This window comes from Durio zibethinus, chromosome 11 (genome assembly GCF_047325235.1).
Source record: "Durio zibethinus cultivar Kanyao isolate XHJ-2024 chromosome 11, ASM4732523v1, whole genome shotgun sequence".
NCBI lineage: Eukaryota > Viridiplantae > Streptophyta > Magnoliopsida > Malvales > Malvaceae > Durio > Durio zibethinus.
In genome coordinates this window covers 4,433,816-4,456,025 of record NC_143172.1, presented here as the reverse complement: position 1 = coordinate 4,456,025, position 22,210 = coordinate 4,433,816, and the positions used below count along the sequence as shown (strand labels likewise).

Below are 22,210 nucleotides of genomic sequence, written 5' to 3'. Positions count from 1 at the left end.
CACCTAATTCAAAGTTGCCCTCGCACTTACTAAAGTGAAAAGGAAAAATAGTAACTAGGTAAAGATATATATATATATATATATATATATATATATATATATAAAAGGAGAGATCAATTCATATAATGTAAAAAAATTTTAGTTTTATACATTTTTAACTATAATTTCAATAGATTAAGAAATAAGAAATAAATTATTTTTTTATTTTTACTTGTCTCCCTCATCTTTTGGATCTATTAAAATAAAGTTAAAAATGTATAAAATTATTTTTGTTTTATACTATATAAATTATCATCTTTCTTTCTCTATATGTATATGTATATTATATAGCTAGAGCTGACATTATTTTCCTCACTAATTAGTTTACTTTAGTCTATTTATGATAAATTTGTTTGGCAAAAAGCCTTTAATCCAATTAAACATCTAAGGCAGCGAAAGTAAAATCAAACAATTAATCAATCACATAAGATATTACAATTTAACGTAATTTGGTTTAACTAACCTACATTCACGGATAAGAAAAAAATTTACTGGTTATAGAGCATTACATTAAAATATCAAATCAATCTATTCAATAATTAATACCAATAAACTCTCTCAATCTTTTCTAGTTTTATGGAGTGTTCTCAACCCAAACAAACACATATCCATGTACTATCATGTATCATACATATGTGGACCCTTTCAATCTCCTCTAATCCACTCACATGTACCAAACCTATGCGGACTTTCTCAATCTCCTCTAATTTACTCACAAACATACAAGTATATACACTTATCAGATATAAATCTCTAGTAGTTTTATGAAGTGTCTATTTTATAAAATCTTAAAACTTTCTTATATCTTTTTTTCATACCTAACTTTATAGAGACTTCACCTATTTATAAACATACAAATTTACCTATTAAGAATCTTTTTTTTTTTAAATTCTTTTTCTGCAAGTCAAACTTACCCATTAGAAATCCATTTTCTCTTAGTATTCTTCTTTTACAAGTTTTCTTGTCTATCAAGCAATAGCTAGCTAATCTCAAATAAATTTCTTATAAGATTTGAGTCACTATTCTCAATAATCTCCACCTTGACTCAAATTTTATCAAATCATCTATTTTCATGTTAGATATGCTTGGCTCTATCTATAATGGAAGTCTCATAATTATCTTCTCTTATATGTCTTTACGCTTCATGCAAATCAATCTTCAAAACATGAACTCAAATTTCTTCCTTGAGACGAGCTCTTCTAGGCTTGCTTTTTCATATATCTCAAACTTTCAACTCTAATACCACTTGTTGGAGATTACCACAATTTCGATACTACTTGATTGGCAAAAAGCCTCTAATCCAATTAAACATCTGAGCTAGCAGAAGTGAAATTAAATAATTAATCAATCACAAAAAAATAATAATTTAACGTAGTTCTGTCCAACTGATTTACCTCTATAGATGAAAAAAAAAGATCCATTAGTTATAGAGAATTACATCAAAACATCAAATCAATTTCATTCAATAATTAATACTTATAAATTCTCTCAATTTGCTTTAGTTCTATAGAATATTCTTAACCCAAACAAACATATACTCATATGTACTCATACACCATACTTATGTGGACTCTCTCGGTCTTTTGTAGTCCACTTACAAACATACAAACATACACACCTATAAGATGTAAATCTCCAGTAGTCTTATGGGCTATCTATCTTATAAAACCTTACAACTCTGTTACATTTTTTTTCTCATACCTAATCCTATACAGACTTCACATATTTATAAGCATACAACTTGCCTATTAAGAATCTTTTTTCTCTTAAAATTTTTCTTCTGCAAGTCTTCTTATTCATCAAGTATTATTTAGCCAATTTTAAACAAATCTCTTATAAGATTTGAGTTATTATTTCCAACAAAATTAATGATGAAAATGCAATAGTAAACGAACAAGATTTATATTATAACACCTGCTGATTAATTATTGATCAACTGGATTAATTTATTAAGAATACAAAACCAACATATACAAATCAAATATTAGCATCTCTCTCATGAATCAAGAAAGAATTTGAGGAAAGCAGATTGAAGGGTTTCTTCTTTAACATTGACATGATGGGATTCAAGTTCAATTCTTTTAGTAAGAAAATATATCATACAATAAACATTGATCTAAATGTTAGGACACACGGGTTAAAGGTTTGGTTCTTCTGGCCAGAAAAAAAAAAGGTTTGGTTCTCAAAAGAAAGAACGAATATATATATATATATATATATATATATATATATATATGATGGGATTTGAGTCCTTATGGAAACCAGTTTCTATAATAAGAAGAAGATTATTAAAGAAGGAAAGATGAGTTCTAACTTCCAGTTTAATTCAGTTGGTGTAGATGCTGAAAAAAGTTGCAATTAGACAAGTAGGGCCGGTGATTACTAAAATATTTAGGCAAGTGTTCAATTTATTGCCTCCTGATGGTCGCCAAGAAAAGTAAACAAGAACATATGTCCCCTATATCGTCCTATATAATAATAAACTAGTTGGAATAATTCAGAAATTTTGGTCAAACTGAATCATGAACAGACATGCGTTATTGGGGCAGATCCACAGACAAATCTCTTTGAGAATTTTTAATTCACAAATCTTTAGTACAAGAATTCAGAAGGGAACAAAGCAAGGGAGCACTACCAAGTTTTAATATTACTTAACAACTTGTTTCAAAGAGGTATATAACAATATCAATATATATATATATATATATATATATATATATATATGAAATCCAAAATGGAAAAGTTCCACTTTCCAAATTTTGGGAACTGAATGTAAAAAACAAACCTCATCAATTATTGCTCATCAAAAAGCCACACATTGACATGAACCTGAACTTCTGCAGGGAACACATACATTCGACTTATAGATTTCTTCATGACTGAAAACCATTTTTTTTCTTTCTTTTTTTACAGAGTTATGAAAACTTAAACACCACACGATGCTAATATAATAGAAAGGACCCTTGCAAATTCAACAATGATATGGGAACTGAATCCCTTATTTGGCAAGAACAGCAGATGTATATAATATTTAAAACCCACTTATATGTTAACTTCAATCCCTTTTTTGGAAGCAATCAAGTAAAATACTTAAACTTGTAAGAAGGAAGCATCACTTGTCTCCAAAGAGGTACCCAAGAGAGGAATCTCCACCCGGAACTGATTTAACTTTTGTTGATGGGCGATCCTGAAATTTCGCAATACAGTACGTAGATTAAAAACTATGCACAGCTAGATGAAGTGCAAAGAGGTTTTCAACTTAAATGTGGTAATAACTCACAGTTATGAAGTTCCCCGAGTTCTGTCCTTGAGCCCTATGATAGTTGTTGCTGACGTTTTTCTCTGTCCGTTTCTCTGAACTTGGTTTTTTTGGAGCCGGAGGCATCTCTGGGGTAATATCTATACCATATGGTGGCTGGATCGGTGGTGTTACAGCTGGTGCACTTGGTTGCTTATCAGCACCAAAGAGGTAGCCCAAGGAACTTTGCCCGCCGCCGTAGCTCCCACCTCTACTCATGGCAAGTGGATCAGTGCTGCAAGATTTAGTTAACAAGTAAGTTTCAAACAAGGGGAAAGAAAGGGAAAAAAAACCCTAATATATAATGTGTTTAGGGACTGTTTATGTATGGATGGGCTTATGTATATATGTACATGCATGTTATCTCTGGAAATATACTGATGATAATGCACCATACCTGCTAGGCCAATTATGTACATTAATCAGCAATAAACGGTTAAAAGAATCAAACTAAAGCATGGTGCAATGTTGCAAATTGCAATATAGCTGTGCTGGAAAAGGGGATCCAGTGGTTTCTTTAGCGTTGACGTACCCTTGCGTGTATGTTCGTATGCCATTAAGTTCCAGGATATATAGATGTGTAATGCTTAATTACATGAATAATGAAAACCTAATCATATTTCTTTCATCAGCTGGCACAAGAAAAAAAAATTTACAGTGATTAATTTCCATCCTATATACCAGTTAGTATGATCTGAATGCCACATATGATACTAAAGCAAGATTTGATTCAAATAGTATATTGTTGTGACCTTTAAAATTGTGCACCAAACCTCTTTACGGGAGCTTAATTAAAGATGTGAAATTAAGCATTTCAGAAAGAAATTATATCATTTAAAGGCATTCAGAAACGTCCTTAATCATATTGGGATACTTGTTTCTGATGTTTATATCTGTGAATATTGCAAGATGTGTCGTACATATATGCAGTACAAGTTTATGTGACAAAAACATAACCCAACAACCATACCATGCAAGTTAGCACAAAAATGACTCTAGAACTGTCGCTCTGCAAAGTAGTAGAGATCAATTGGTTAAGGGTTCAAATCAGTGGGCTCTATCAGCCATTGAAACCAATATAATAAACCATAATTATTAGGATTGTTTTTTAGTTCAATACTGTTGACACATAATTGATTTTAGGATTGCTCAGGCCACAGATCATTATTTAATACGTGGTTAAATTGGGTCCATTGACGGTGGACTGCTGAGGCATCTAGCTAGGACTTGCCGATCTTTGCAACTTACAGTCTAATCAACCAATCAAAGTCAGCGTAAAAAGGTGAATGATACCACACTTTGCACTGGGATTTTACTGTAACCTAAGATAAATTTGTCATCAATCATGAATTTCATGACACGTTTATGCGGTTTGAGCATAAAGCACATCGTTTAAGCGCTAAAGGGGTGTGTAAATGGGGTTAAATCAAGATAATGGGTGACTAACAGAACATATATAAAGGGAAATGATAATATGATTGGTGCCATATAGTGTTGCAATAGGGCCCATTAATGACTTGTATTCCTCAGGAAAAAAAAAAGTAAGAATAGGAAAAGGAACTAAGCTAGTTTGATTCAGATGGTAAGGTTCGGTAGGAAGGAAGCTTGTAGGCCAAAGGAATCCAGCTTTCAGCTAATGGCTAATTACTACAGAATTGCACCACGAATAAAGATGATTCTGATGAAATCAATTGCTATGCAATAAGGGTAATATGAGAACCTATCTAATTTTGCATCATTAAAAACTTGGAAAGTTGACAGAGATTGAACTTGGTCATGATCAGCTTGTCAAGGTCTAGCCAGATATTATTGCCCATATATATCCTTCAACAGGTGATGGATCAAAACTATGATGTCTATAGCCCAAAAAAGATATCTAAACGTCAACCACTAAATCTTGATGACATTGAAAAGCTCAGAAATGGGGCTAAACCTGAAAATGGAATGGCCTTTAACAATAATCTGTCTAGCATATGCTCTTATTTGAAATGATAAATATCCTCTGCCAGCTAAGCTTTTCTGATCACTGGCTATAACTGTATTTTTTGCATTGATATCAATTTCAAAAGAAATTTAGAATAGTTTCTAGTTCTACTAGAAAAAGCTTTCTGATTTTCTTAAGTTTTAAGGCATCATAAACCCTGTACGAGAAACCAACCAAAGATTTGGCCATACATATGTCATTTTCTGTATAATTTGGTAATATATACATATATTATGCTAAATTTAGAAGTAAAGATATCCGTTTCTTTCATTTCATATTGTATCTTAACTTCTTAAGCATGAACACTCATAAATTAAAAATATAGCACTTCATGATGACCTCAAGTACTTTGCTATCATCAATATTCTTAGATGATAATGGCTGAGAATCAGACATATAGCAGAGAGGAATTGCATCAGTTGCATTAGTTTGGCAAGAAGGAATGATCACAAAAGCTGGAGGATATATACCGATTTTAACCCACAAAAAAATCTACTGGGGCAAGGTGGCTCAATTCAAATGCAATAGCATGATTTGATTGTTGCCTCTCCTGAAGCCTCAACTAATGGCCATGAGTTATTATTTTACCAACAAATTAATAATACAACAATCTCGCTAACAGGTACGAGATTTGAGGCCTGTGTCATCCATTGACCGGGGAAAAATCGAGGTTTTATTTAATTCCATCACCATAAGGCATGGGACGAGTTCTGATCTGTTTGAATCTGGCTTCTTAATTTCTTCTAGTTTGAGGTAATATTCTTCATCCAAAACTAAAAATTACTAGTCGCTTTTCTCAATCTATTCGTGTCAAATTACATTATTTTTTATGAATGTAATTGGAAGTCTTCAACCAATAGAATGTAAATCAAATATGCATCAGCTCTTTTTCTTATTACTAGCATATATATCAGTACGTATACAGTTGTTTGTGATGATGACCAATATGACATAGGTGCAGGAATCTCATATTAATGGGAGAGGATATAATATGTGATTTGCTTGGCATAAAGTGAAGTGGTGGAGACAATGGATGATGATGAAGTCTAGCTTAGATAGGTTAAATCTATCAGAAAAAGAGACTAGATATGACGAGGAATCACACTTAAGACCTCCATTTCTAACCTCTTTATTGGACACAGACATATATGTCATGTAAATGTTATTAAAGGATCCAATCCTACCAACAAATATTTCAATGGACCCACCATGGGAATTGCCCCCCGTGCAAGGCCCCAATTCTTTAATTAAAAAAATGAACCCAAAAAACTGATCAACAGAAAGTAGTTTGTAGCTAGCTTCTGTCAGTTTACAATTGGTAATTTGAACTTGAAGTTTGATCAATGATCAGTCAATGAATCAATTAAAAAATGAAAAAAAAAGAGGAATTTCTTTCAGTCCACAGTTTCAAACTAGTTTCTATTTTGAAAGAGATTTTTTTCCTTCACTTCTTAGTTCAGTGACAAAAAGCTTAAAGAAGGCATGAAAAGATGTAAATTGAAACCAAGTCAATCTAGAGCATGTGAAAGAAAATGCAAAAGTAATTCTAGCAATTACGAACATTTCGCTTCACGGTACACCTTAATGGTTAAAGTTTAATTAAAACTTTATTGAATTCGAATTTTGAGATGGAAGAGATGAGATTTACAAATTATGAAAAAATTATTTATTTTTGTGTAATTCAATATAACATATTCCGTAAAAAATAAAATTACGCATATTTACTTCAATTAATTAGAAATGGACCCGAGATATGATTGAAATACTATAAAATAGAGAAGAAAGGACTCTTCCTTTGATTAAGAAGAAATCAAAAAGTAAGAACAAGTAGTAACTTCTTTGCTTTAAATGTTAATGCCTAATGCTACATGTACTGTTTGCATGCCAAAAACAGGCTGGTATCTATACACAGTACTTGTCATACATTTTGTCCCATCCTATAGGCGCCTATTGGCTATTGAATTAATTGAACTATATTCATCATCATCACCATCATCTATAATTCAATTTCAAGGTATTCATGAAATTCGGCATAAACTTATCATGAAATAGTTAAATTCTATTTAAATTATAATTTGAATAATGTCAAAATGAATTCATGGTAACAAAATCCCCCCCCCCCCCCCCCCCCCCCCCCGAAACTTTCATTCCTCAGTAGAAGCAAAACTTTCATACAACATCAACCTGCTGTAACCCGAAACTTTAAAAAATGCTTCTCTTCTTCCTTCCCATAAAAATTTCCTTTGGCCTTTGGCTTAATTGTCTTGTTTTTGGCCAAAAATATATATTCATATCAATTTTGTGTTAGCTTTAGGGCTAAGAGTGTATATTCACATCCGTGGCGACAGGAAGTTTGGCGACCTCAAGCACTGCAATCTACCAGTTCGGACGTAACACTGCTCCACAGAGGAGAAGCCAGGTATAGTAAATTCAACGGGAGAAGAGGGTCACATGTTTCATGAGAAAGAGTACTATACATATAAGGGTGTTAAAATTTTTGGGGGGCCATCGCCCTTGCTTGCCCCCTAGCTACGCCCCTGCTGCTCCAACGACAAAACCCAACTCGATTGCGTTTTGCTTATCAGTTTTGGCTCGAGAAACCAAGTTGTTGGGCAAGGGTAGTCATGTTTTGAGGAAAGGAAGGGCTTGAATATATGCATGGTGAGGCAGCAGAGAAGAAATGAGAGTGACGACGAGGTTAACAAGAGTGACACGGTGAAAATTTCTGATAGCACGAAAGACAACAATCATGTCACTTTCCAGGGCTGAGGAGAGATTAGCTAGGAAGAAATTAGAGAGAACAACTTACCGGCTTGCTGCTAAGTTGTCTAGTTTAGGCATCTCTTCAATGGCGGCTACGGCTGTTTATTACAGGTTTTCTTGGCAAATGGAGGTAAGCAACAATACTTTCCTTTTTTCTTTTTTCATGATTTTGGTTAGGTGGAAATATTTCGTTTTCATTCTGAATTTTGGTTTTGACCAATTACAGGGTGGAGAATTTCCACTGCTGGAGATGTTCAGTACATTTGCTCTCTCTGTTGGTGCTCTGTAAGCTTATAATCCTTCTAACTTCATCTGACTTGGAAAAAAAAAGATTAATGGTTTTCTAAAATGGAAGTTGAACTGATTTGGGGTATGCTTGAATTTTCAGGTAGGGAGGAATTTTGGCCAAGGTGGGCTCATAGAGCACTATGACATGCTTCATTAGGTTAGTTACAAAGTACTCCTAATTCCATAAGAATTTTTATTTTATCGTGTAGAAAAGAGAGATTTGGACCCTTCTGTTCTCTTTAAATAGAATAGAGAATTATACATTAAATTAAACAAGCAGATATCTTGTACTAAAAATAATTAATGACATGCATATTTTACCCTTCTTATTAACTAACATTGACTCAAGATTGAAATGTTAAAATCATGAGTTATCTTATTAATTAATATGGAATTTTTGTAGTCTCACCATAGACCAAGAGAAGGACCATCAATGCAGTCCCTGCCATTGCTTTGCTCTCTTAAAGTTTCTTCAACAGAGGCCTTGTATAACGGAGGAACTGGAAAAATAGATCAAGAAAAGAACTAAACTGTCGCAAAATATTGATATTCTATAACTAAGGAATTTCTTTTATTGATTTTATATATGCCAAAACCTATAGTTGTATTATTTCTATATATATGTAAGTAATATGTAATTAGAAATAATCTATTTCATTTATATCTTATACGTATATAGGGTCAGGAAAATATTTAATTTGGTTTAATTATCCTTTTATCTATTTTAAAAAATTAATGTGCGTCACCATCCTTCAATATTGTAGTGCATGCAACTATAAAAAAAAAACAATTGACTTGTAAATGACATGAAATTAGGTAAGGATAAAGATAGATAAGAAATCAACATATAATTTCTTTTAATAAATAGTCAAATTAAGAGAGTTCATTCGGTCACAAGTTAATTTCGAATCAAATTATTTAAAATTAAATTAATCGAATTATATTATTTTATTTTCGTTAATCAAATCGAATTTATGAATTTTAAAAATTAACTGATCAAATTTAATGTGGTCTATTCGGCTAATTTTTTCGATTAACCAAATAATAAATATATTTAAATTAAATCATATTTTAAAAATTTAATTTCTCATAATTTAAATAAATTAAATAAAATTATCTAATAAAATATTTAAATATCAAAATATTATGTTAAAAACTCTAACGACTTATAAAATTAAATGATATATTTTATATATTTTTTATTTTGTATTTGGATTATATTATATTTCAATTAATTCAATTTTCGAATCAAATTAATCAAAAATCAAAATTTTGTTAAAATTATTTTTATTAATAGATAAAAATTAATTTAATAATAAATTAATTAATTAAATAAAACCAATTCGATCGATTAATTTAATTAAAATTGAATTATGAACACTCCATAATATTTCTTAAGCTGTTAAATGTATCCTAATTAAATAATCCAAAAAATGTTTAAAATTTTGACAACTGCTTCGGAATAATACGATCGGTTAATTTCACTGCAAACGAAAAATAATAATAATAACATAAAAAAAAAAAAGAGAGAATTTAGACGGTTAGCATTGGAACAATATTAACTATTAAAATAATAATTAAATAATTCTTAATCAGAGTTCATAACCCACAACAGATGAGGCTAAAATTTTTCATTTATCAATAGAAATAAAAACAGCTTACATATATTATATATAATTAAGTTTACATTTGAATTACAATATCTCATAATCATCATACATATTATATATAATTAATTAAATTTATATTTTTTTTAGTCAAATCGATCGAATTCTACGCATAATTTGTATGCATTAATCGACTAATCAATTAACAAAATCGGTCGGTTAATTCAATTTAAAAAATAATCAAATTAAACTAAATTTAAGGTTGCATCATGTTTGAAATAGACATGAGGGATGTTAATGTTCATTTATCCAAAAAAAGAAGAAGGAAGGCTGTTTTCTTATTTGATGGGCATGGTAGCATGGGCTAACGATAAGATGTCATGGTGGGCTTGTTTGGCCTTTATATTTAAAAGGGTTTGGTTAATGTATGGTCAATCACAGTCTGAAATGATGACGTTTGTTGTTACGCGTGTTAACTATGCAGTTTATTTTATAAATCGTGGAATCTTTTAGAATACATCAAACGGCAGGGAACATGGGACAAAGCATTCAAAGGCCCAGATCAATACCACGTAAGCATTCGAATAACCAAGAACTGAGAAAATTCTGGAAACTTTCCTCTTTTCCCCATTTCGGTCGGAACTCGGAACTCGGAACTTAGCAACGTTGTTGGCATGTTTCAGTCTTCCGATTCAAACACTTTTTCAGGAACGTGTTGTTGATCAAATTTTTTTTTACAGATTACTGTAACTATTTGTTTTCCTTAAATTCTTGACTACTTTATCATATTGAAGATGTTTGATTTTTTTTTTTTTGGTGTAAAACAGAGTTCACGTTGAGCTTTTGCAGTCTGATATTAAGATTTTGGTGTTTTGGGTGTCAGCAGTTCGTTTTCTCTTTTCATGTTTTGTTTTGGAATTGGATAAATGGAAATTAATTTCGCCAAGTAGGACAAGCATGAACCTTTGTGATTGGTTTCTAGAGATAATAGTATTGGTTTTTGACATTGTTGCTACTAAACTCTGTCTTTTCATTGTTTGATTTTTCTTTTATAGTTATAAATTGGAATTGAATTGCAACTTTTTTTTTTAAACATTCCAAGTGCACTTTAAGCTCGTCAAGTTTAAAAAATTGAAGAATTCTTTTTTTTTTTTTTTTTAAGTTTCTAATCAACCTTAAACCCTTCTACCCAACTGCTCACCTGGCTGATTTTCCTTAATGTTTTTTTGCTATGTTTTCTGATTTTCTGCGAGGGCTGCTAGTTTCTTAATATTTAGCTGTTGCTTTACCCCCAGAAGAGCTCAAGAATATAAATTCTACATGCGTGGAACTACTGCATTGTTGCCTTCAAAATACAAATTTAAATAAATCTCTCCTACGGTGGATCATGGGATTATGCCCCACTGAGTCTCATTAATGTTTTTATTTTGTTTATATTTTTAGAACCAGACTGACTTTATAACAATAACATGTCATTGTCACCAGGAACTGTGGCTACTTCAACACCAAGGAAATCGGAGAACAATGATCCTAAGGGAGGAAGGCCTTTCAGTAACGACCAGACTGAGCCTATTGTTGCCTTCAGCAAGCCTCCACCACAGCCACCTCTTCTTGGACCTTTAGGTGCTCTCTCACTCTTAGAAACATGGTCTCGCCGCGATGGTGATGAAAACTGACTGGCATTATGAAGCCGTGGCTGAAGGCTTTTTATTTTATGTACAAAGCAACCTTTTGTCAGTGTGAACTACCTGAAAAATATCTTTGAGATGTAGATCACGATTTTGATTGCCAAGGCAAGCAATCGAGCCATGAATTCCCAAATTCTAACGTAGCCTGCCACTAGTGGGCTTATGAAAGGTCCCAAAAATATGGTGTAAATCTTCAGTAGGAATTGTAGTATGACATATGGACTCTTCAGGAACCCTGCAGGATTAAAAAAATAAATTATAGGGGGCATTTCAATATGATGCTAGAGTAGGCTGTCTGTATGTTTCATGTTCTATAATGCCAGTTTTAAGTGTTTCATACATTCAGCAGCACGCGGGAACTCATCAAATATTGTAGTTACATTCTTCAACAGGACCTAAAGCAATCCACATATAAACCAACAAGATGATCAGAGAACCAAATAATTAGAAACAGGTAGCTTAATTAGAAATAAATAGTGCTCAAGTTGATTACCAGCACCACTCCCCCTGGTTTGATAGGTGACTCAATAACAATCAGAGCTTTCCTGCACGTAAACAAAGGTCCTGTCAATTCGATTGGACTCTTCTTTCTTGATAATACATATGACTTAAACAAGTGCTATTACTTTATAACTAATTTTTCCCCTTCTTCCGAGCATTCATAGAAGCTGCATCCTCTTGTGAAGGGAACCTGCTTCTGGTTCCATTCTGCAACATCAGAAAATATTCTCTCGTGTTAAACAAGTTACATTTTTTAAAAACATGGGAGTTAGAGATCGTTGAAAATGGTAGATGATAGTTACCCAAGTGCCAATTTACTCCTGCTGTAAAGTCATCTGCTTCACAAACATGTTCGATGATGAATTTCACATTCTGACCCATGCTTCTTATTAGCAGATCGAAGAAATGCAGAACCTCCTGCAACAAATTTTTGTTTTAGACTATAGCATTACATGTTGTAACTTAAATAAATGGAAAGAGACAGAGAGGTAACCTTTTTCCCATAAAATGGGTTGATAAAAGAGCAGTCCTCGATGTGGCAGTCTTCTGAGATTAAACCCCCAAGTTTTTCCAAATTCTTCTCATTGATACACAAGTAGAAATGCTTGATCGTATCAGCTGCTGAAGGTGCACCCAAAATTGAATCACTATTATTGTTTGATGACATGATCAAAGAGACCCCACGGTTGTTGGTTAATTTGTTTTTTTCCTGTCTGCTAATGGCTATGCCATGCGGCTGCTTCTTCATTCTCTTTTGCTCAAGTTGACATGACTTTTGAAAAGGCAAAGGATCAAGGCCTGCTATTAGCCTGAGATATGTCCTATGCCGCAGGGCTTGCTCAGAGAAATTAACAGCAATAGCCATGGCCTAACAGGATGAAATTTGCAATGTGATTCAGGTATATATTAAACTTGTAGTTAAAGTAGCTAAGACTCGTGCCATTTTATTACATGGTAGAGCAAGGAATAAAGTAACAATTTTGTAACTTTGACACCAAGAAAAGGCTTTTTTTCATATTTTGACATGAAATCAAGGAATCTCTATTAGGGAGGTTTAGGCTGCGTTCTGCTTGCCTAGGTTAACTTAACTAGAACTCTCCTCGAGGAACCAGAAAGGGGTTCCTGGACACCTAAGTATTGCACTGAACATGGGCTAAATTGATTCCATTCCCAACTCTGCACTTAAGGATACATCGGACCCCTCCATGATGCTGCCTTAAGTTAACATGGAGATACTGCCTCTGGGATTAGATTTGGGACGCTTTTTCCTTCCTTCAAAATGAAGTTTTTCAATGCATTAGTTTGCGATGGTTAGACGAGAGAATCTTCTAACTCATGCAAAATCTAATCTGATTACCATGCATACTTCCAGCTTTGATTATATTGTGATGCATTTCTTTTGAAATTTTCATGTTAGATAAAAAGGTATAAATGTTATGGGTAATAATCAAGAAAAATCCAATTCCAAATGCCAGTCTTTTTTATCATTTCAACCGGAGATCAGTTATTTGCTATGAGATGTCAATTAATGGACCGCTTTAACGGTAGGGATGTCACATCACAGGATATGGGTGACACGAACTGTGGGAACTTATTAATTAACTGCTAATAGGAAGTTCCCACGCCAGTGCCACAAATTTTAACGATCTGAAGCTGTGAGCCAACTTCAAGACATGCTCCATAATTTCTTGTTAAGAGCATTACTCGACTTCAATCAAATTTGTTACTTTTAGGGCAAATTTCAAAGGATATACTTGCTATAGCCAATTCTGAATGAAGTCAAATACCGTGATGATTTTTAAATTCATTGTAAATAAACCTGGAAATCAGGGATAGGGCCGATTGAGTGATGCACCTAGAGTAGGAGGCAATGCCAGCTAAGTCTTTTGTCCATGTTGTATTGTAGAGCTTTACCCTAGAGCCTATAGACTTAAACAAGGGTGTTTTCTTCGTTTATTTTATTAATGGAATCTAGTATACCAATTCTGTCGAAGAACATTGGAATTGTGTTATCTTCAGGGTGCGTAAATCAGAATTATTGAGCTAATAATTTTATATGAGTATAGAGTATGGATGGGGATGACCACACTTTTCAAAGCTAAGATTGCTGAACGATTGCATTGAGGGCTACGGATGAAAGAAACTCAAAATTGTCTGCGTAAATTGATTCAGCTGCACATGGTTTTAAGAGAGACTGAGACAAGGTTTTCAATATCAACAGGACGGGACAAACCAGGCTTCTTAAATCAGTGAAATTGATACAAGATACTAATATCGGTCAGAGGCTTTCATATGATTAAAAAAAAGGCTGGTTAAGGCTTTACAAAAGCAGAACTCAGTTTTGAAGCTTTACGATAATGAAGATTAGTCTCTTGGAAATTATCAAATTGTCGAAAGGATAGATCTGAGAAATTGACAGCTTTAACATATTTATCCTGCTTCATGCATTAAGGTAGTAGTAATTCACAAACAAAGAAATGAAGAGAAACGGATGAAGATGTATGAATAACCAATAAGAACATCACGTTCGTCATTCTCTCTCTCACACACAGCATATGATATTCTGCCGGCAGAATCAACTGCTTGACCATGTGATGCAGAATCAAGTAGACATATTATAACAAGGCGGCTTGACCTGTAGGCTATTGCACAACAATATGACATTACAAAGGCCTCCCTGGAAACATGGACAACCATTTAACATACACCCATACAGATCCATGCTTCATAAAACCTGGGTAAATTGCATTTAAATAAACAAATCTGTCAGCCAAAATGATGAATTAGAAACAGAACATTGAAACATAACTCTATATTAATTCAACATTTCCCCCATATGCGCTCTACTTATCCACTAAAAAATACCAAAAACCAGCACCAAGATTCATAGCAGAGCACCTAGATATTTTTGAAACCCACACGTGTTGATCAGACAGGTTCAAAATCATCATGCATATTAAACTGATGCAATAACTAATTCGGCCAGTCACCAAATCATATCATGAATTAATCCTGTCTCAAGTTGAGCCGCAAGGAATCTTTTACAGCCTGACAAATTGGCTGGCATGTCACCCAATTCCCAACAATCTGCAAAAGTCTACTTCTAAACTTCTTCCCTCTTCCATATTAATCAAATCCTCACCCCTGGTATTGCGATGAGTTATAGCAGTGCTATATAAACTAGCAACCACAGCAAGTCAAGCAGGCATCGGCAATCCTCATTCATCAAACTTCTAAAGTAGGAGCCGCTTAAAGAAGGTAAAGAAACCCCGGTAAGCATCATGAACAACAAGGTGGGAGATGTTCAAGCCAGTGCAGTTGGCAGGAGCCCCAGGGGCACAAGACCTATCCCAAAGAGGGGCCAGATAAAGTCAAGAATAGCAGCAAATGCTTTTCACTCCATTGTCTCTGTGCTATCTAAAGCCAGTCCAAATCGCCATCATTTCTGTAGGAAAACATACCTGAAAGAGACCAGAACATTATAATTAGTGATCACTTTAACCATTGTATTACAATTAACTTATTATGTATTAAAGCAATTTTCTTCTTCTCCTTCATCTTTTCTTGAATGTAGTAAGTTTTTAGCTAAATTGTTTGTTTCCATTCAATGGTATTCACTTACCAAAATCCAAAAGCTCATAACATACACCAAAAGATAACATGAGAATTCATCCACTCAAATTCCATGACAGATATGGGTGATGGATTAGAATATAACATCAAAATTTATTTTTCAAAAAAAAAAAATTCAAACCCTTCCCACTCACCTCATTTCCCAAAAAGAACAATCTTGATTCTCTTAAGAGCAAAACCTGGTATTAAACCAAGTCAAAATTTTTGCCCATACCTCCACAACAATGCGATTGACAACAGCCTGCTCCTTCAGCAGGCAACGTATTAAAAGAAAAGACCTTCCCCACAAATGAGCAGAGAAAACAGAGAACAGCATAAAAGCTTTAACTCAGTTGTTTGCTCATTTACTGGAACCACTTATTTTGTCTTCCATGGTTCAAATAGCATGCTTAAGTCAAATTGAATAAAGTGTACAAATTTCATAAACCAGCCTCTGATTGGAGAATGAGCATTGGAGCTTATGTAGAGCAGGAAATAGAAGGCACAGAACAAGTGCACCTATATTCTCGGTTGCAAAAGAAATGATCATGAATCCTCTTCAATGGTCATAAATCCCAGAAAAAAGTGCCATCATGTTCCATTATCTTTGAAGCTCGTATATGTTCATACAACTTTTTCAGCTCCAAAAATATTTCTCTATGCTCAGGGTGCAACAGGTCATCAGCAAAAAAGTAATGCATGGATCCTCTTACTTGAATCCAACTAGAACCAGGTTCCTTGCAGAGTAGTTTTTCCTTCATTTCTCTTCTCACTTTTCTGACAGCGTTCCACATTCCAGCTGAAGCACAGAGATTTGAAAGAAGAATATAGGCAGATTCATTATCAGGCTGCACTTCCAGAAGTTTGCTGGCTGCAACTCTTCCCATTTCAACCTTTCCATGGATGCTGCAAGCAGATAGCAGAATCTGCCAAATACGAGCATCTGGTTCGATAGGCATTTGATCTATGGTCCTCCAGGCATCTTCGAGGAGTCCTGCTCGGCCAAGCAGATCAATCATGCAAGCGTAATGTTCTAAATGTGGGATTAAACCATGACATTCAACCATAGAGTTCATGTAAGTACGTGCTTCTTGCACTAGCCCTGAATGGCAGCATGAAGTAAGAAGTCCAAGATAAGTTATCTCATCTGGTTCAATTCTACATTCAGTCATTCTATCATAAAGTTCAAAAGCCTCATTATAGCAACCATGTTGAGCATATCCTGTTATCATTGCATTCCAAGCAGCCAAGTTGTCTGAAGATGCATATCTAAAGGCCTTCTCCGCATCACCTATGCTTCCACACTTGCAGTAAAGGTCAATAACAGCAGTCTCAACAAAGCAATTGTAATTGAATCCAGATTTAAGAGCCAGGGAGTGAATCCCTCTTCCCTGTTCCAGATCTGTCGTAGCACTGCAAGTTTTAAGAATGATGTTAAAAGTTTTGCTGTCTAGTTCAAGGCTTGAAGCCACTGCGTTTCGGAAGAAATCTACACTATCAGCATGAAAATCAGCATTGACCAAAGAACTCAACATTGCATTAAGATGCATGACACTTATCTTATCAATGTCAGAAAATACCCTTCTTGATTCATCACTGCTGCCACAACTCCCATATGTTGTTATCAAGCAAGACACCACATAATCATCCAACATGAATCCACATTTAACCATATGTGAATGTATCTGCATTGCAAGGTGCAAAGAATTTGAGTCATATACCGCTTCAAGAATGCTAGCAATTGTATAACAATTCACTTCTACATTAAAAGCACGCATATTACAGAACATCTTAAGAGCAAGACTAACAAATCCATTGTCCGAATATCCAGCAATCAGTGAATTCCAAGAAACAGAATCCTGAAAAGCCATATCATCAAAAATGCACCTTGCATCATTCATTTTCCCGCACTTACCATACATAGAAATCAATGCATTGCCAACAAAAACCACTTTCAAAAGTCCTTCCTTTTGACAAACTGCTTGGATTTGGCACCCTAAACATATTATCCCCTCTCCTGCAACAGCAGATAAAACATTGATCATTGTATATTCATTCACACCCAAACCTTTCCGGCATAAACTTTTAAACAACCCAAAAGCCTCCAAACCATCAAAAGCAGCTCCTATCCTTTCAGTCCATGAGACAATATCTGGATCAGTAATTTCATCAAACATCTTAGCAGCTTCCACTTTAATTCCACACCTAGAATACATGCTCATAATAGCATTGTTAAAATGAATTGAACCACCACATAAAAATCCCATCTTTAAGCCAATCCCATGTATCTGTTGCCCTTCTTTTACATCAAACAATCCACTGATCAAACCAGTCAAGCTAAATTCATTCAATTCAAACCCCAAATCCCTCATTTCCACAAAAACTTCTCTACCCTTAACAAATTCCCCATTCCAAAAATACCCACAAGTCATAGCCGTAAGAACAACATTATCAACATCCAAACATTCCCTAAAACATTTCTCGGCTGAAACCAAGTTCCCACTTTTCGCATAATTCCCAATCAACCCACTAACTACAAAAGCCCCATTTCCAAACCCCAATCTCAAACAAACGCCATGAACAATCTCGTTTTCGTCTGACCTCTCACATCCTTTAACTAAACCACTCAATGTGAACACGTCAGGCTTCAAACCCAATTGCCTCAATTCATTAAACAACTCAAAAATGGGTCCGGTTCGGCCAAACCGAGCGAAGCCAGAAATGAGGGAGTTGAAAGAGATTGTATCAGGTTTTGAGGTGTCGAGAAAGAAGGAAAGGGCGCGTGAAAAGTCAGCATGTTTGGCAAAGTGGGAGATGAGAGTGGTGGAGAGAATGGGGTTTAGAGAATGGCCTGATTTGATGAAATGAGAGTAGATTTGATCTGTGAGGAGCGGAGAGTGTAGAGAGAGGGAAGTTCTGAGAGCTTGTGGATGAAGGTTTTGGGTTATCAGACCTTTGATGGAGAGAGTTAGAGTTGGTTTCCTCATTCATGTTTGGAAATGGATTGTGAATCGCGTTGAGAGATTTTTGAGCCAGTGCTTTTGGGGTTTATCAGAGGTTTAAAGAAGACCTAAAAATTTCCTTAAAAATGGAATTTTTTTTTTCTCATAATTTCTTTTAATTACAAAAAAAAAAACCAACATTAAAGCCAATGAGACTTGGGAGGAAATAATATTAAATGAGACTTGGGAATTGTTGTTTGTGTAGTTTTGGATGTAATCGTGCAACATTGCTTTACTTTTTCATTTCTGATCTAATACATTTATCATTGAAAAATAAAAACTTTAAATGAAATATTGAAACTTTTTAGTAATCATGACTTTGATTTACATTCAAATTTAGACCATAGAAGACCATTCATTCCAGCTTTCAGGGTTGGGTTACTCGAGCATGTTGTAAGGATTGAGAACTTACCAACCTATGGTGATTATTAGTAACGAAAATCAAATTTAAATTTTATAAATAAAATATTTTATTTTCACCAACTTAAATAATTTTCGTTGACTTAATAACCATATATAAGACTTGAGAGAGCCAGGTCGCAGTCAAAGAACACATTCTCAAAAAAAGTTAATTGGGCATAACTTTTAGGTAAAACATCGCCTTAACATAGCATTCGCTATCATTTTCAAAATTATTATAATAATATAATTATTAAGGTGTTTTATTATTAAGATAATTTTATAATTTGTAATTTAAAATTAATTTGTTTGATCAATAATTATTAATTTTTAATAATTAAAGATCATTTTATTTTGTATTATTAAAAATCAGTCAAATTATACTATAAATCCTTATACTCTTTGAAAATTTATAATTTAATATCAATATTATAATTTATATAAATTTAATTTTTCTATTATTTTAATTTAATAATTTTAATTTAATTACTAATTCGATTAATTTTTTGTCATTAAACATGCTAATATAGTCATTGACTTTATGATATGAATATTAATTTTGATGATGTGACATTAATTTATTGATATAATAATTAGAATTAATGAAATTAATTATTAAATTATGTAAATAATTTTTGAACTTACACAAAACTTAAAATTTAGTTCATAAACTTACACAATTTTTTATATTTAATCTTAATAAAAAATATTTTAAATATTTTAATAATATTTTTAAAAATATTAAAATTTAAAAATTACTGTAATATTTTATTGTAATATTCTATCATAATATTAAAAAATTCTATTATCATATTCTATCACAAATTTTATATATTATCATTAAATTTATCACAAATTTTTATTATTTATGTGAATTACTATTATTAATTTTATCACTATTTTTAGTTATATTTCATCATAAAATATAAAATATTTTATTAGTTTTATCATACTTTTTTGTGGCAATTATAATATATTATGATCATATGAAAAAAAAATTTGTACAAAATTTATCGTAAATTTATTAATATACGATATAAAATTGTTATTATTTAATTTTAATAAAATTATTATATTTTTTATTAATTTATTAAATAAATTAAAATTAAAATTTCATCTCATAAGTAAAATCTGTCATGCTCAAATTATTAAAAAAAATAGCTTTTAAGAAAATATATCATAATTGTCTCTGTATCACATGTTGTTTTCATTAATTCATTAGTCAACAAAGTTTTTGTTTTATTAATACAACTAATCAACTTTTTCCTGTTAGCAACTGTTGTCGGCTGAGATGTGAGATTTCATCAATCTGATAATCCACGTGGCAGTTTCTGTCAGAGGACCCCATACCCCCAACAACCATCCCAATCGACGTACAATCATCATCAAAGAACAACGGCAAAAGTTTCACCCTATAAATAAACAACCCACCTCGATGGACGGTCCAGATTTATCCATTATCTTAAGGTGGGAGCCATACCCAAAGCACTCGGGCCAGTTCACGTGCGCCGTATGCCCGTATCCAAGAGCAAAGGGCCCCTACCATGCAGGCACCGGTTTCTTTCTGGCCTTTGCCAGCCTCTGTAAGGTAAAAAAAGTTCCTGTTTTCAAGCCTTGATGCAAGTCTTTATTTTAATTTGGCCCATTTGAAATTTTGTTTTATAATTATTTTATCAATTTCAATTTATATTTTTTAAATTATATGATTTAAAATTTGCACAACTTAAAATACGACGAACTTTCACTATAGATAGGATTAAATCACTTAGCTTTTTTTTTTTTTTTTATCATTTTAATTATGAAAATACAAAATGTTAAATGAAGGGGTTTTGATATAAAATTTTAAATTTTAATTATAAAATACAATTTTCTGTACAATAAAAATATCTCCATCCATCACTTAAATTGAGCCTAAAATAAAAATTTCTTCCATCTCTTTCATTACTAACTAGACTTCCAAGCGCATCGCAAATCTAACTAAGCTCAAAATTTTTGCCTTACTTAAGAGCGAGATTAATTGTTGCTTGGGATGTGGTTTTAATTGGTGTTTACATCTCCTTACCTCATCTAAAGAGAATGTTCCTTTTATTTGAAGTCTTTTTTTTTTTTGGTCAAGTTTAGTCCAATAAACTCTATCACTTAATTTGATTCTTTGATTAACCCCTAACAATAGCCAAAACACAGAACCAACACTTCTCCCGAAATTAAATATTTACAATTTTAAGCAAAAAAGGCTTAGTGGAATTTGAGCTGGTCCAGATGTAGAAATTATGGACTGGTTAGTTGATAAGAAAAAGACAATTGAAGTGAAAGGTTGGTTTCCCAATAATTTTTGATTAGTTGCAGTTGGAGTAGGACCATAGTCCAGTCTAGTCAATTAATGATTTTCATTAAAATGGCCAAATTCGGATAAATAAAAACATTATGATTATAGAATATAGATAGAGCTTGAGTTTCATCCTCCACCAGCTTACTTCATGTAAATTATAATCCTCCAATATTTTCATTTCTTCTTTTTACTCAAAAAATGATGATTTTGTGACTTTTTTTTTTTACATTATAAAAATAAAATCTTAATATAAATACAAAAAAAAATTAATTCAAAATCAAACTCTTGATATTTTTTTAAATATTTTTAACTATTAAATTAAAGATTTGATGATGATTTTACGACTTCTCACCATATTCTAAAATTACACTAAATCTCATTATTTTTTAGGCATCGATGCAGAATAAATTTTGCTCCCAAGCGAACTTTTATGCATTAGTATCGTGTTGAAGTATACCAACTATTATTCTGCCCTATTTTATTTAGATATCTTGCTGTTTTAGATTAATGCAGTAAGTTTATTGATCCCAATTTATTTAATTTATATAAAATTAATAATTCGCATCAAAATCTTTTCAAATCTATAAATTAATGTTCAATTAGCATAAATATACTTAATTGGAGTGTGTGGGACAACATATTGATATTAAATCTAAAAAGCAAACTGATTAGCTTAACAAAGCAGCAAAAAATGATGAAA

The 22,210-nt window shown here is 32.8% G+C and overlaps 4 protein-coding genes across 8 annotated transcripts; 1 reads left to right on the top strand and 3 right to left on the bottom strand.

The window, feature by feature from the left end:
• Positions 1-2,812: 2,812 nt before the first annotated feature.
• On the bottom strand, positions 2,813-3,626 carry LOC111290724 (protein SPIRAL1-like 5). The gene is made up of 2 exons (XM_022882172.2): positions 3,320-3,626; positions 2,813-3,226 (listed from the first exon to the last, which is right to left on the bottom strand). Exons 1-2 carry the CDS (start codon positions 3,554-3,556, stop codon positions 3,152-3,154), a joined length of 312 nt encoding a protein of 103 aa, XP_022737907.1. The 5' UTR covers positions 3,557-3,626; the 3' UTR covers positions 2,813-3,151.
• Positions 3,627-10,411: 6,785 nt separating this feature from the next.
• On the top strand, positions 10,412-12,006 carry LOC111290429 (uncharacterized). The gene is made up of 2 exons (XM_022881729.2): positions 10,412-10,551; positions 11,465-12,006. The coding sequence occupies exons 1-2, from the start codon at positions 10,515-10,517 to the stop codon at positions 11,653-11,655; spliced, it is 228 nt and encodes a 75-aa protein (XP_022737464.2). The 5' UTR covers positions 10,412-10,514; the 3' UTR covers positions 11,656-12,006.
• On the bottom strand, positions 11,724-13,416 carry LOC111290428 (uncharacterized). The gene is made up of 6 exons (XM_022881728.2): positions 12,662-13,416; positions 12,471-12,585; positions 12,294-12,375; positions 12,161-12,212; positions 12,008-12,062; positions 11,724-11,902 (listed from the first exon to the last, which is right to left on the bottom strand). Exons 1-6 carry the CDS (start codon positions 13,031-13,033, stop codon positions 11,724-11,726), a joined length of 855 nt encoding a protein of 284 aa, XP_022737463.1. The 5' UTR covers positions 13,034-13,416.
• A 1,481-nt stretch (positions 13,417-14,897) lies between these two features.
• On the bottom strand, positions 14,898-18,980 carry LOC111289491 (pentatricopeptide repeat-containing protein At3g09040, mitochondrial-like). 5 transcript variants are annotated; one of them, XM_022880584.2, is made up of 3 exons: positions 16,988-18,957; positions 15,936-16,882; positions 14,898-15,629 (listed from the first exon to the last, which is right to left on the bottom strand). In XM_022880584.2, exons 1-2 carry the CDS (start codon positions 18,765-18,767, stop codon positions 16,347-16,349), a joined length of 2,316 nt encoding a protein of 771 aa, XP_022736319.2. In that variant the 5' UTR covers positions 18,768-18,957; the 3' UTR covers positions 14,898-15,629; positions 15,936-16,346. The 5 variants fall into 5 exon arrangements, with proteins under 5 accessions (XP_022736319.2, XP_022736318.2, XP_022736320.2 ...); XM_022880583.2 differs by having other exon boundaries at positions 15,936-17,797; positions 17,891-18,952; XM_022880585.2 differs by having other exon boundaries at positions 15,936-17,465; positions 17,589-18,949.
• Positions 18,981-22,210: the final 3,230 nt, after the last annotated feature.